This window comes from Hippocampus guttulatus, chromosome 3, assembly GCF_054856545.1.
Source record: "Hippocampus guttulatus isolate MCC_2025c chromosome 3, RoL_Hgut_1.0, whole genome shotgun sequence".
Classification (NCBI taxonomy): domain Eukaryota; kingdom Metazoa; phylum Chordata; class Actinopteri; order Syngnathiformes; family Syngnathidae; genus Hippocampus; species Hippocampus guttulatus.
The window spans coordinates 24,462,753-24,476,422 of record NC_141263.1 but is presented as its reverse complement, the minus strand read 5'-3'; the positions used below and the strand labels follow the sequence as shown (position 1 = coordinate 24,476,422).

The 13,670-nt window shown below is 44.0% G+C and overlaps 1 protein-coding gene across 3 annotated transcripts in view; it reads right to left on the bottom strand.

The window, feature by feature from the left end:
* The window catches only part of cdh8 (cadherin 8), a 108,934-nt gene that overhangs the window by 64,040 nt on the left and 31,224 nt on the right, over nucleotides 1-13,670 (bottom strand). For all 3 annotated transcript variants that reach the window (XM_086107612.1, XM_086107613.1, XM_086107614.1), the window contains exon 3: nucleotides 65-359. In XM_086107612.1, coding sequence (XP_085963738.1) covers nucleotides 65-359 — 295 coding nt within the window. The remainder of the gene's footprint in view (nucleotides 1-64; nucleotides 360-13,670) is intronic.

The following is a 13,670-nucleotide window of genomic DNA, read 5'->3' as shown; positions in this document are numbered from 1 at the left end:
CCGTCCCCTCGCGCTCATTATTTTGATGCCGCGGCCGCACATTAGGCTACGTTTCGTGACTCACCGACCGCCGACATCTCGGCCACGGCCGCCCGATAAGGACCCTCGATGAACTGCGGCGGATTGTCGTTGATGTCTTGCACTTTGATGATGAACTCGGACGGCGGCTCCAGCGGCTCGTCGGTGTCCGCGTTAATGACCTGGGCCGTGAGCGTGTACTCGGCCTTTTCCTCGCGGTCCAGCCTCTTCATGGCGTGGATGTCGCCTGTCAGCTCGTTGATGGCGAAGATGGTGCCGGCACCCTCGCCGGCCAGCACGTACTTGATGCGCTTGCCGCTGACGTCCAAGTCCGTGTGGAGCTGTCAGAGGGAGGAAAATGGGTGTTGAAAGATGAGGAAGTTTAATAGAAACATCGAAAGTGGATTTGACCGCACCTTTGCTCTTGTTTCCGTACTTTTGATTGCAAAAGGTAAGCAACGTTCAAAGAGAGCAGGAGAGAGCGATAGAACCCGGGGAAGACTTTTTCCAGTCCGACAATTGTTGTTCGAGAGAGCCACGTTTGCATTTCTGCCTCCGTGACTCTCAGTTTTTTTTTTCCACCATAGAAAGAAATTACACTATACGGTCTTCAAACACTAACATGAGCTTCGTTGAAGGGTCTTCAATGGCTGCAGTGTTAATAAGACTCAAACGCGAAACGAAATGGGCTCTCGGAGTGCCTTTGATGTTTACAAAAATCCCAACGTTCTGTTCAACAAAATTAAATTGACATTGATGCTGACAAAACACATACATTAGGTTCACTGAAGATTTAACTGTCCTCGGTGCTTGAATACATGCTAAGATTGGGTTATTGGAGGCCTAAATCGTATTTGACATCGACCAAAAAAAAGCGAATAGGTTTAGCATTTTTTATGATCTGCTTTATTCTCACAAAGGTCACGGGGCATGCTGGAGCTCATCCCAGCCGTCTTCGGGCAGTAGGCCGGGACACCCTGAACCGGTTGCCAGCCAATCGCAGGGCACACAGAGACAAACAACCATCCGTGCTCAGAATCATGCCTGGCAACAATTTGGAGTGCCCAATCAACCTGCCATGATTGTTTTGGAATGTGGGAGGAAACCGGAGTACCCGGAGAAAGCCAAGCCCAGGGAGAACATGCAAACTCCACACAGGAAGGCCGGAGCCGGGATCGAACCCACGACCTCTGGCCGGCAAAGAACACAAACCCGCAAGCACGCCTGAAGATCATCAACATTCAGCAGCTTTAACTGAATTTCATGCCGCGGCGTTTTCAACGTCAGCCCTTCCGCGGGGAGTCGGTCACGCTTGCAGGACAGCGCAACCCTTCAATGAAAAAAAAAAAATAAATAGACAGGTGACCTCTCATGCCAGCGCAAAGAAATTTCCTTTTTCTTTTTTTTTTTTTTTTGCAGACACTGATAAAGCAACGTTGACAATTGTCACACCTTGCACTTTTTGCTTGCCTAATTGCATCATCATTCCACATGAACGATACTGCTCATTAGCGGAAAAAACGCCTCGCCACATCCCGCGTGCTGAGAAAGTCTTTAAACGGACACAAATTAATGACAAGCTGTCATTTTTTTAAAAAATACTACAGAAGAATGGATTTTTTTTTTCTTAGTTGGTGGTGGCCAAACAGCTTGCATGTTCCCACACGGTGAGTGTCAATTGACAATTTTAGCACATGCCGTTTTTAAACCTTTGGCACCAAAACTAGTACACTGCATTAATTGAAGCCTCTAAAATGTTTTGGTGTACAAGAACAGGTTGGCTATCGTCTTTTATGACCAATTGTTTAGAAAATGTGCATCTTAGGGTACCTTAAGGCTCCTAAATTGTGAGTGTCACTTTATTCAAGACTAATCTATTAGGTTTTTTTTGTTTGTTTATTAATAGACTAAGTTGTGTCTGTTGCTAATACATGTTTGGCTTTATAAAATCTAAATTATCTTTAAGAAACTATTTCCACACCCACACATGCGCACTCTCCCGATTAATCCTTCATTCAAGGTTTCATTGACGGTAGCAAATTGCTTACAAAAAAATAGTTTCAGTCAAGACTAAATTGTCTTGAATTTGTATTCCAGGTGGACATTTAGTCTGTTAAATTGGCTTTGGGGTAATTGAAGACTAGGTTGTCTTTGACGTACATAAATCCAGGTATGGCGTGCGTTCTTTCAAGACTGATGGCAAATGGCGGGAGCTAAAAGTGTTGGTTTGTTTGAACAGATCGTGAGGGCCGTTGGCAACAGGTGAAAGAAAAGCGATTGAAACCGTTGTATTTGCATATTGGGTCGCACTGATGGTTTCACCCTGGATACAATGTAAATAAAAACAGACTACCGTGATTTGCAAATCATCGTCGTCTGCTTTTGTGGTTAACATCACGTCCCTTCTTTATTGAAATCTGAGTTTGGGGTCTGTTCGTTGAAAATGTCGAAATGCAAAAGTTGGCACGGTTCTTCAAAGACGAGCTTGTCTTTGATGCTTACAAATGGGAATACATGAAATTCTTTGAAAACCAAGTTGTCTCATGAAAACTGCCGACTTTGAATATTTGATGTTTACAAACGCCGCATTGGGTTCATTGAAAGAAAATTATTTTCACACACAAATAAAAGCTACATGACTTTTTTTTTGAGTGTGTGTGTGTGTGTGAGCTGTCTTTGATGCTCGAAAAACAAAAAGACACACGCTGGGTTCGTGGAAGACCAACTAAACTCTGTTTTCCATCTATTTCCAACCACCCACACGCGGGCGCGCTCTTCCCAATCAACACCGCATGCTACTGCTTATCCTGTCAGCACAGGAGGAGGAGGACGCCGAACTAAAATTGTGTCAGTCCCAGTCGAAGATGAGTTTTTACTGCAATCACTCGAACAATCACGCTGCAGATTTTAAAAAGACCCCCCACCCCAAAAGCCACCTCCCCCAGCATTGCCCCGTTTCCTCACGCTAAACTATAAACCCTCAGAGGGAACTAATGATTGCGCTCTATGTCAGGGCAAACGCGAGCTCTGACGTGTGCGCCTCCCATGTATGTAGCACGGCGTGAAACCGGGAACGCTGGGGCGGAGACGCTGTCACACGTCGTGAAGGCACGTCGGCAAACGTCTGCTTGATGCACTCTGAGGCGCAGCATCCGACATCCCGCGTCTCGCGGGGGACCGCGTCTCGTGACAAAGTTGGTCTAGTTCTTCGTCTTGAAATGCCAAGGGTGACAAATTCAGTCGGTGTTGGACGTTAAGCTCCAATGCGAGCTGGCTAGTTTGAGTCACTCAATGATTAGCATGCATGGTTTTTTTGTTTGTTTAGGGGTTTTTTACAAGTCAAAATTGGAGGTGGCTATCGCCGGAGTTTGGGGCCTCCCGGGTAGCGTTTCACCACGCCGGGTGTCATTTTTTTTCCACCGCGATTGCGGTATTACACGGCGGCGGCGGCGGTGTCATCAACAGTTGGAAGTCAAAGAAAAAGCGTAATGAATGGCAGATTTTCTTCCCTGCGGCAAACGTGTTGTCGTACGAAATATGCAAATGCGGTCATCTGTCATATTAGCACGGTGCCTAGTTGAATCTTCATCTCATTTGTGTCGGGTCAAAGAGCACACCTTTTATTTGAGGTCCACAGTATCAAAACGTGTTATAAATGTTCAATGGCTCCTTTTGAAAAAAACCTGATCGACCAAACGGTTGAGCTGACATCTACGGTAAAGGCAGCGCGATGCTCTGAAGTGCCTTTGATGTCCTCATCCGAATCAGTCATCGTCATTAAAAAACAGAGCAGCATATTCAAACACTGGACGTTTTCTTTGAAGTAATCCAAGTTCATTAACTTTGTTGTTTCACTGTACATGTATGCACAAAGAGTTTTGCCTATTGTTTTTTTTAAATTTAGTATATGAAGGGCGGCCCAGTGGTCCAGTGGTTAGCGCGTCGACCTCACAGTACAGCGGTATCGGGTTCAATTCCACCTCCGGCCTCCCTGCGTGGAGTTTGCATGTTCTCCCGGGGCCTGCGTGGGTTTTCTCCGGGTACTCTGGTTTCCTCCCACATTCCAAAAACATGCATGGCAGGCTCATTGAACACTCTAAATTGTCCCGAGGTGTGAATACGAACGCGGATGGTTGTTCATCTATGTGTGCCCTGCGATTGGCTAGCAACCGGTTCAGGGTGTCCCCCGCCTACTGCCCGAAGACGGCTGGGATAGGCATTTCCCGCGACCCTTGTGAGGAGTAGGAGAAGGATCGGAAAATGGATGGATGGATGGATATATGAATGAAGAAAAAGTAAAGAGGTGTCAACTACAGAAATGGGTTGGGGTTTTTTTGTTTTTTTTTGAGCTAGTAAAGCGCACTTCAAATGCATCTGTGTGGCTCAGTAACCGCTGTGGTCTTAGAAGGAAGCATCCTAATATGGCAATATTCTCCGGAGGAACCATACCGACAATCCAATATTACACCTGCGAGAAAAATATGCTCATCCTTGCATGATCGTATCCCAGAAACGGAAAATTGTGTTACAGGGCGATGCTGCCGCGTCACACAGGAAATTTCCCACAACGCAACGTACCCTCAAGTCAATCAATAACGCACTTACCTAACGAATTGAATAACCTCTCAAAATATTCCCATAAAGACGTAATCTCAACACAAATGATTCTCCTAACAAGGAAATGTTCTCCCAATGATATGTCCTCAAAAATGAATGCTGGATGAATGGGAAAAAAAATGGTCATAACAATTGAACAGCTCAACAAAGACATTGTGCTACAAGGATATATTGTCAACGAAAAATTTGCTAGCAATCGACAGCTGCCTCAAGGACTCAAAATGAAATGCTCCGAACAATTGATGCCTCATAATTGAAGGTGTTCTCAAAGATCTGTTCCAACAAAGGAAATCTCCTCAAAAGAAGAATGTCCTGGTAAAAGGAACTGTCTTCTATAGAAAATGTAAGCTCACCACTGAAGGTCTTCACAAGAAAATATGATCACAAGTAAGGAACTGCTTGACTGAGAAAATGTGATTGTAAGGAAATCTTCATTGATACATGAATTCTTTCATGACGGAACAAGCCCCATCCAGGTCATTTGGCATCAGTAACAATAGTCTTGGCCAACCGTGTTTTTGATCTTTACTGGAAAAAAACAAAACAAAACAAACTCTTGACAGCAATCCGTTTCGACAATTACAAGCAGGTTCTGACTTGTCACACAAAATCTACTACAAAGTGTGTCAGAAACAAGAGATATGATGATGGAGATTATTTAGAAGTAGAAGCGATGATGTACACACACACACACACACACACACACACACACACACACACAGAGACATGCACGCACACACACTAGAAAATACTACTACTACTACTATGACTAAATAGCGTGCAAAGAGTTTGCAAAGTTTGTCAAATATAAAATTTTTACACTGGTGATATTAATATTTCCTCGATGAATTGTTTGCAGTGATTTACAATCTGCCCTCATTTTTTCCTTCGCTCATCAGGTTCTCATGACAATAATAATGAGAAAATAAATAATATAAGAGGTAATACAGTAATACATTGAGTAATATTTATGAATTAAGGGTTAGGCTTAGCAACAGATGGATTTTTTTTCTGTCATCTCATGGCTATAAATTAAATGCATAGGAAAATATGTATTCTGCACGTTTTGATATGGCAGGCGAGGTGAAAGCGAAAAATGAAAATGAAAATATCTCAAAAACCCAATGTAATGAAATAAAAAAGTACAGACTTGATTGAAATCAGCGTCAAAAATACTTTTAGAGACACATCCAATTTGCTGTTGACCAGTGTAAATAATTCTCTTGTCTGTGAAACTTTTTGACATCAAATGACATCGTTCCGTTCCAATAATGCAAAAGTAAAACGCGACGGCATCCTAATCATTCACAAACACTCCGGCACATTAGCGCCTGGGTGACGACGACGACGACAACTGTGCGATATCTTGCTGTGATGTCGCTAAATGTCACGATTGTGCCGCGACTCTAATGTGACAAACTGCTTGTTAAAACGAGGCCGTGACCAGACAGGCTGTTGGAGTGGGGTGCGGGGGTGTGGGGGGCGAATGTCATGCTAAGCATTTACTATGCAGGAGTTTGCTTGTTGTTATGTAAAGGCTATAGGAAGCCCAAGGCTGTGGGTTCATATAGTTGTTTATGTAACGCCACAGAGAATGCCAGATGTTGACCTCTTTTGGTCCAGTGTGTCATTTTAAACATGCCCCCCCCCCCCCTCATTGAAATACATTACAGCTTTTCACTGGGGATCGGGAAGATATTGGAGGTGTCATGAAAGCAAAAAATAATTACCGGTAGAATAAAAGTCACAGTTGTGCATAGAACATAGCTTTTCACACACACACACCAAAAAAAACTCTGTATTTATTTATTTTTTTAATTCAAAATAGGTGATTTGGGTGAAACCGATTTTTATTCTGCTGCTAATTACTAAAAAAAAAAATGGAACAAGGTGGAAAAAAACGCTTTTCTGTGTGCGTGTTGAAAGAAGAGTCAAATCTTTCACTTGGTAATTTCTGTGTTTACTTTTTATTTTATTTCTGTGAGCCTTGAAAGATGAAGCTCGAAATTGTCTGGCACTCATAGGTTCTCTTTTTTTCAAGGACTGGCATTGAAAGAGTAAAATAATAATAATAATAATAATAAGACATACAATTTATGCGAGGGCAACCTGCATCTGTACTTCAGCTGCTTTTTCTCCTAATCAACTTCTTTTTAAAATAAGTTGTAAGATGAGTTTAAAATCAAATTAAAATGTCTTGTGATCTTAATCGGGGACATATTTATGGTTGAAATGATTAATAAGGGCTTTTTGTTTTGGGGAGGGCGTCCATTATTTGCTCTTTTTTTTTTTTTTTTTAATATATGCATTGGTGGTTAGTCCCCGGTCCCTTTGCGAATCGCGAGGGCTCGCTGCAAAACCATAAAATGAAAGTACATGCGAGCGGCGACAGCTAATTCCTCGACCGAAAAAAAAAAGCAATAAAATTAGTGCCGCCTTTTCATTTCTTCGGCAACCCTTCAGGCCTCCTCCCTGGAAATGAATCGTAGCTTTTCCGATCCCGTTTGTTGAATTTGGACTCTGTTAATTACACCTCCATGAATAATCTGTAACTTTAAATATTGCAATAACGTTTGGAATCCGGCAAGCAGATGGCGCAATGCATGATATATGATTGTCCTTGCTATTTTTGGCAACTTAGCCCACACCCTGAAACGCCGCCACTATCCGCCCCCCTCTTGTGTCATGGCAAGTTATGTTTTTTTTTTTTTTTTATCAAACTGGCTGAAAATATTCCCAATGGTATGAACTGCAGCATAATTCATTCGTTGACAAAAATGAAAATCGAAAACTGATTAAAAGCGATAAAAAAAATTTTAAACCAGTTCTAGTTTACAGTCGAGCAACAGTGTTTATAGTGACTGTACTTATGTATATTTAAGGTTTTGGTATATTTTCTACTTAAGTTAAGCCTGGCTTTATTGGGAGGCCTCACAGAATTTTGGCTGGAGATTCTGCATTTTATTTTCTCCAACGGACCAAATGAAACACCTGCTAAAAGCGAAGCCTATAATGCTCCAGTTTTTTTGTAAATATGGATTAGCGTTCGCTTCCGATAACCAAAACAGAAACATATCATACACAAACTCCAGAGCAGACTTCATGACTATCGATCGCTTGGAAGCCAAACGCTAAGCAGACCAGGGAGTGTTGTTGTCCACACAGATCAGTGTTAGCTTCTGGTGGTTGCCACGGAAATGTGATTTAACGTTGCAGGCTAGCAGTCACAAGAATAATCACCCAAGCCAGAAAAAAAAAAAGATCAACTTGAAACATTTTTTTTTTTTGCAAATGTGCTCCACAGAACGAAACGATTCTGCCATCGTGAAGATAAAAATAATTTTTTTTAAAAAAAGCACAAAGGGCAACTCATTTCCAAAGATGCCGAGGTATCGCTTTCAAAGGCTCAATTACTTTGCCAAATGGCCTATTTGCAGAAGTCAGCTCTGCTCTCGCACAAAGATGACTGAAGTCTTTTGGTATTCCGTAGCGTCTGACACAGCAACAATAATCAATACGGCTGCCCAAGGAGGTCAAACCAAGTATTGGTGGAGGCCATTGAGTGCCTCTTGCACTGCTCGCAATTCATTTGTTATCGGTGCACGTTTCCATTACCGAGACAATGGGAAGGAGATGGTGTAACGAACCACATGCATGCGGGGCGTGGTAGGGGGTTGGGGCGGGGCTTATAAATGAAGCCAGCATCATGATGTGAAGGTACAGTCATTCCAGTCAAAATAGCAAAGGAGCCCGGGTCACCCTTTGCTTGGTAACACTCCATTGAATACAGTGATTGAAATGTTTTGATGAATTCTGCTGTCATTTTTAAGAGGCAAATACGATGACATCTACCACACATCTGCGGAACTCCAATGCCCCCATCAAATTCAACGAAAATCTCAATAGACGACCTGCGCCAAGACTGACACATGACTTTGTGCGACCAAATTATCAGATGCACCGTGTATGCTGGAACCAAAGAGATGAACCAAGTGAAGGCTTGCGAAATACATCCCCCCGTTTTTTAAAATTAGTCATCACTTTCAAATTTTCCTACGTGATGACTGTAAAAATAATTAGTGGTGTTGAAAAGACTGAAAGGCAAAGAAAAGTTTGTGTAGCATTTTTAAATGATCAGCAAATGGCCGCAGTGCAGTTTCAATGTAACAAAAAGTTTATCATTTATTGCTTGAGCGGGGAAGGACACATTTGTGCCTGTGAAGCTCTCTGACAAAGTGTCAATGAGTTGCTCTCTGCGGGGGCTAACGACACACGCTGTGCTGAAAACAAAACAGGCCTTGCCCACCGTAGCTACCTGCTTGCGAGTTTCAATGCCAAGAGAAGGAAGAGGGATGGAAGACCTTCAATGCAGCAGAACACATAAGACAAAAAAATTGCATCGGATTGGTCAAATCAAGGTTTGGGTTTTTTTTGTGTTGCTGTGTTTGTTCCGACGGGGTGCAGATGGGTCGCGTAGCAAGTCGGAGTGAGATTTCTCGGCCCAGATGGAGCCACTCTGCTTTTGCGATTCATCTTTACTCATTTCACGCTTGCTCCCGCCTTCTTCATTTCGATCTCACGGTTTCGCAAAAAGCCGGAACGAACGTCATGGCCGCATCTGCGGGGGCAATGCGATCTTGTTAAATGGCATGTGTGACACAAGTTTGAGATGCGAGACGGACACAAAACTTCATCAACAAATTGGAATAGTTATTGCATTTGCCGGTTTTGGAAATTCTGAAATTAGACGTTTTGGAAGTAAAACTCTACGGAGGATGGCGGGGGAGGCCGAGCTTCCTTTGCTGTCTCATGAAAAATCAGCATCTGCAAATTGTTTGTTTCTTTTTATCTAGCAAATGAATGCGCCAGTTCAAAATGACTTGTGGCTTGACGGAACCAACAGGACCCGTGCACAGCCACCCCATGAGCCAATCAAAAAGCCATATGCTCACTTTGCAATTTGAATGACAAATGTGTTTTAACTCTGTATTGCAATCTATCAAGTGAAATATAAACCCTATTTCATGAAGACTTCTTCACTGATGTAACTCACTGAATTTTGAATATACTGTTGAAAAGTGACAAACCCCTCTTTACCTTGAAAAGACTGCAACGAATGAGTCCACCAGTTCTGTCTGTCCTTCCGTTTTTATTCTACTGTGGTGCGTCAATGTAAAATAAATTACTTCCTTCAGCGAAATGTTAAATAACGCTCGAGAGCAAAAAAAAAAAAAAAAAAAAAGCTTTCGAGTGGCTGCCGCAATTCATTTGAAGCCGAAAGGCTAATTTGATGACCTTAAGGGTTTCAACGAGAGTGACATTCCTCCTGCAATCCATCTAATATTTTTTGATGTTCGAAAGCTAAACCAGGAGAAAAGTGGAAGTCGGCGACGACCACTTAATTGAGGTGAATATAAAGCACTGTCACTGTGCTACATGTGGACATTTCTTTTCAACGTAGCCCCCAATCAGGTTGTACAGTACCGGCGCATGTCTCTGTACGGTAATTGGATGGCACGTCTTTGGGGCTTATATGCAGATGTTCTCCACAGAAGCACGTAGGGCCAGTTCGAGCCTTCCCATTGTCAACCTGAGGAACAAATTAGCGCATGTTGGTGCCACTATGCAAAGTCTTCAGTTTGTTTTCTTATGTGAGCGGTCGGGGATATTATAACCAGGTTAAGGTGACAAGCCAACGTGGCACCTGTAAAGCTGACAGGGTGATTTTCCCTATTTGGAGCGGGAAAATGTATTCTAAAACTATAAAGGCATCCTGATAGATAAATGGCTTAAATCCAACAGACACTTTGTAATCTCCCTGGAATGTAGGAAGACACAAGAGAGCTGCTGTTCGTACCCGGAACTACTATTGCACGGTGCTGCACAGACAGACAAACCGTGATAGATTGAAATATTTTCTGAAAGGAAAACATCCATCCATCCATCCATTTTTTAATCTGCTTATACTCACGAAGGTCGCGGGTGTGCCTGAGCCTATCCCAGCTGTCATTGGATAGTCGGCGGGGTACACCCTGAACTGGTTGCAAGCCAATCACAGGGCACAGAGAGACGAACGACCATTCGCGGAGACGAACGACCATTCGCGTTCACACTCACACCTTGGGACAATTTAGAGTATCCCATTAACCAGCCAGGCATGTTTTTGGAACGTGGGAGGAACCTGGAGAAAATCCACGCAGGCACAAGGAGAACATGCAAACTCCACACAGGAAGTCGGAATTGAACTTGACACTTCTGCACTGTGAGGCGGATGTGCTAATTTCGGAAAACAGTTTAGTTCATTTGAGTGTGGACCAGAGTGTAAAGCTGCTCTTTCTGGCGCTGTTTAAATAGAGGGACTATCTAGTTACGTACAGCGTTATGTATTCAGAATACAGAATAAATACTGCATATAACTGCTTTACGTTAAAGTTACAGAAAAAGATCACTATCAGATTACAGATACATTGATTAAAAACAGGGATGATTTCACAGATTCAATTTTTCACAAGGACAAAGTGATACCGTTGTTTCTTTGTCATGGAGTTCAATGGGTCGCCGTGACTCTCGAGTCGCCTCGGCGCGGTGTTACTGAGAGCAAAGAGGTGTAAATGGAGAGTCGGGGAGGCGGCGGAACTGGCCGTGTTGTGTGTGGAGAAAAGAGGAAGTGGTGACTGCTATTTACTCTTTGGTTCATACTCACCAAAGGACTGACTTCTGTGTGGTTATGTAGAAAGAGAGAGAGAGAGACAGAGAACACATTTGTGAGAGAACTGATTTGTTGTTCCTTTTGTCGTTGAGTGGCTACGGCTAGTTTAACCGAACCGAAATGCATGTACAGTATCGTCGGTGGATGAAGTCACGGTCATCCAATCAACTCCCAGGTCTGTTTTTGCCCTTTTCTAAACAGTTTCAATAGTATCCCTCCCACAAGAATTACGAGTATTACTGGTATTACGGATAATACAACCGATTGGGCGCATCAATATTCAGCTGCAGCGTCGCTCACATTCAAAGCCAGAGAGGCTTTCTGTGGACTGGAAATAAAGGAGGATTTCAGGCAGTGTTTGCTTAGGTCCGAGAATAAAAGGGCGACAGCACACGCGGGCTCCATCGACCGTTAATAATCATCTGCGCCTCATCCTTTGAGAGGGCCCGTGATATGGAGTATCATTAGACATGCAAATAACAGCTCCCCGTCCCTGGGATTAGGAGAGGGGGGAAAATGAGCGAGAGGCACGACGCTGGCAGAAACAATTAAGCATTGCAGGATCGAGCTTTTGGCAGCCGGCTCGGGCCTGGCAAAGCGACGGCGGCGACGTCAACGCCCTTGTCTGAGTGAATGTGACACGGCAGCGAGCGGCGCTTAAGCACGTCAGAGCGGCTCACGCCGGACGGACGCGACGAGCGCGGATTCAATTTCCCCCGACGTACCTGTAGGAGTCGTAAGGGGAGCCTCGCTTCGCTCGACACGGCAGGTGGTTTGTTTAACAGTCTTCGGGAGAGAGCGTTGATTGAAAGTGCTTTGGAAAGGGCTGACACTGTAGTAGACCGCAAGGAGTGTTGAAACCTGTGCTTTTAAAAAAATAAGAAAAGTTTGTTGCACTGAACAACCAGTGGAGTTTTGTGCCCGGGCTGCACGGCAGTATTAAGGGACAAGGAATGTCGATGTTGTAGAGTAGTCATATGTGCATGGGACCTAAGCGCTGCATTGGGTGTATATTTACGTGAGTCACAAAAAAAAATAATTTCGGCCCGGTGGCCCAGTGGTTAGCGCGTCGACCTCACAGTGCGGAGGTCGTGGGTTCGATCCCGGCTCCGGCCTTCCTGTGTAGAGTTTGCATGTTCTCCCCGGGCCTGCGTGGGTTTTCTGCGGGTACTCCAGTTTCCTCCCGCATTCCAAAAACATGGCTGATTGAACACTCCAAATTGTACCTCAGTGTGAATGTGTGCGTGAATGGTCGTTTGTCTGTGTGCCCTGTGATTGGCTGGCAACCGGTTCAGGGTGTCCCCCGCCGACTGCCAGCCAATCGCAGGGCACACAGAGACGAACAACCATCCACACTCACACTACACCTCGGGACAATTTGGAGTGTTTAATCAGCCTGCCATTCATGTTTTTGGAATGTGGGAGGAAACCGGAGTACCCGGAGAAAACCCACACAGGCACGGGGAGAACATTCAAACTCCACACAGGAAGGCCACAGCTGGAATCGAACTCGGCACCTTTGCACTGTGAGGTCGACGCGCTAACCATTCGCCCGCCGAGCCGCCGCAGAAAGGACTTGTTTTGCAAATCATTATGCAATCTGTGATCCTGATTGGTCGATTCGATTTTGGGTCTGGGCCATTGCCTAATATGTGGTGGAGGTGGGGATCGACAAAACCGGTTTCTGCGTGTGCAGAGAGGGAAAAAACAAACAAAAAAAGGGCAAACAATGATAATGAAGCTGAAATAAAGTTCGATGAAATACATTTTGCTAAACTACAATCCCCTTCCTCCCTCGAGTGCGTGATGAATTGCGGGGTGGAAATTGCTTCTCATAATCCCGGATTCCCTTGTTACCAGAGCCTTTGTTCCCTATTTACTTTGTTTTAATCACGGGCAGAGCTGAGAAAACAATCTAAATATGAAAATCAATCGAATGTATTTGTGTTGAAAGGTTACCTGGAGCAAAGCAGCGAAAGCAGGTTAGGCCCGAAGGCGTATGCTTTGGAATCAAGGTGCTTATTTTAAGAACAGGCAACAACAGATAGTCGCAGTGCGCCGCCTCATAAAAAGAGAGAAAATCTTTAACAAGCCAAATGAGAAGGAGACAGCGGGGATGCGGCCCATCAAGTCCACTCTACCATCCGCTAAGATAAGATCCTGATTCCAAAAGGAAACCGACGCGAACGTCAAAGCGATTTAATGTTCACACAGGAAATTTTTGGGCGGAATGTGTGAATTATTTCTAGTGTTTAATTCCATTGTGTCTCGTTTACCGTGTTTGGCAATTTGGCGGGCCGCGGTGATTCTACAATTGACAGCAAGT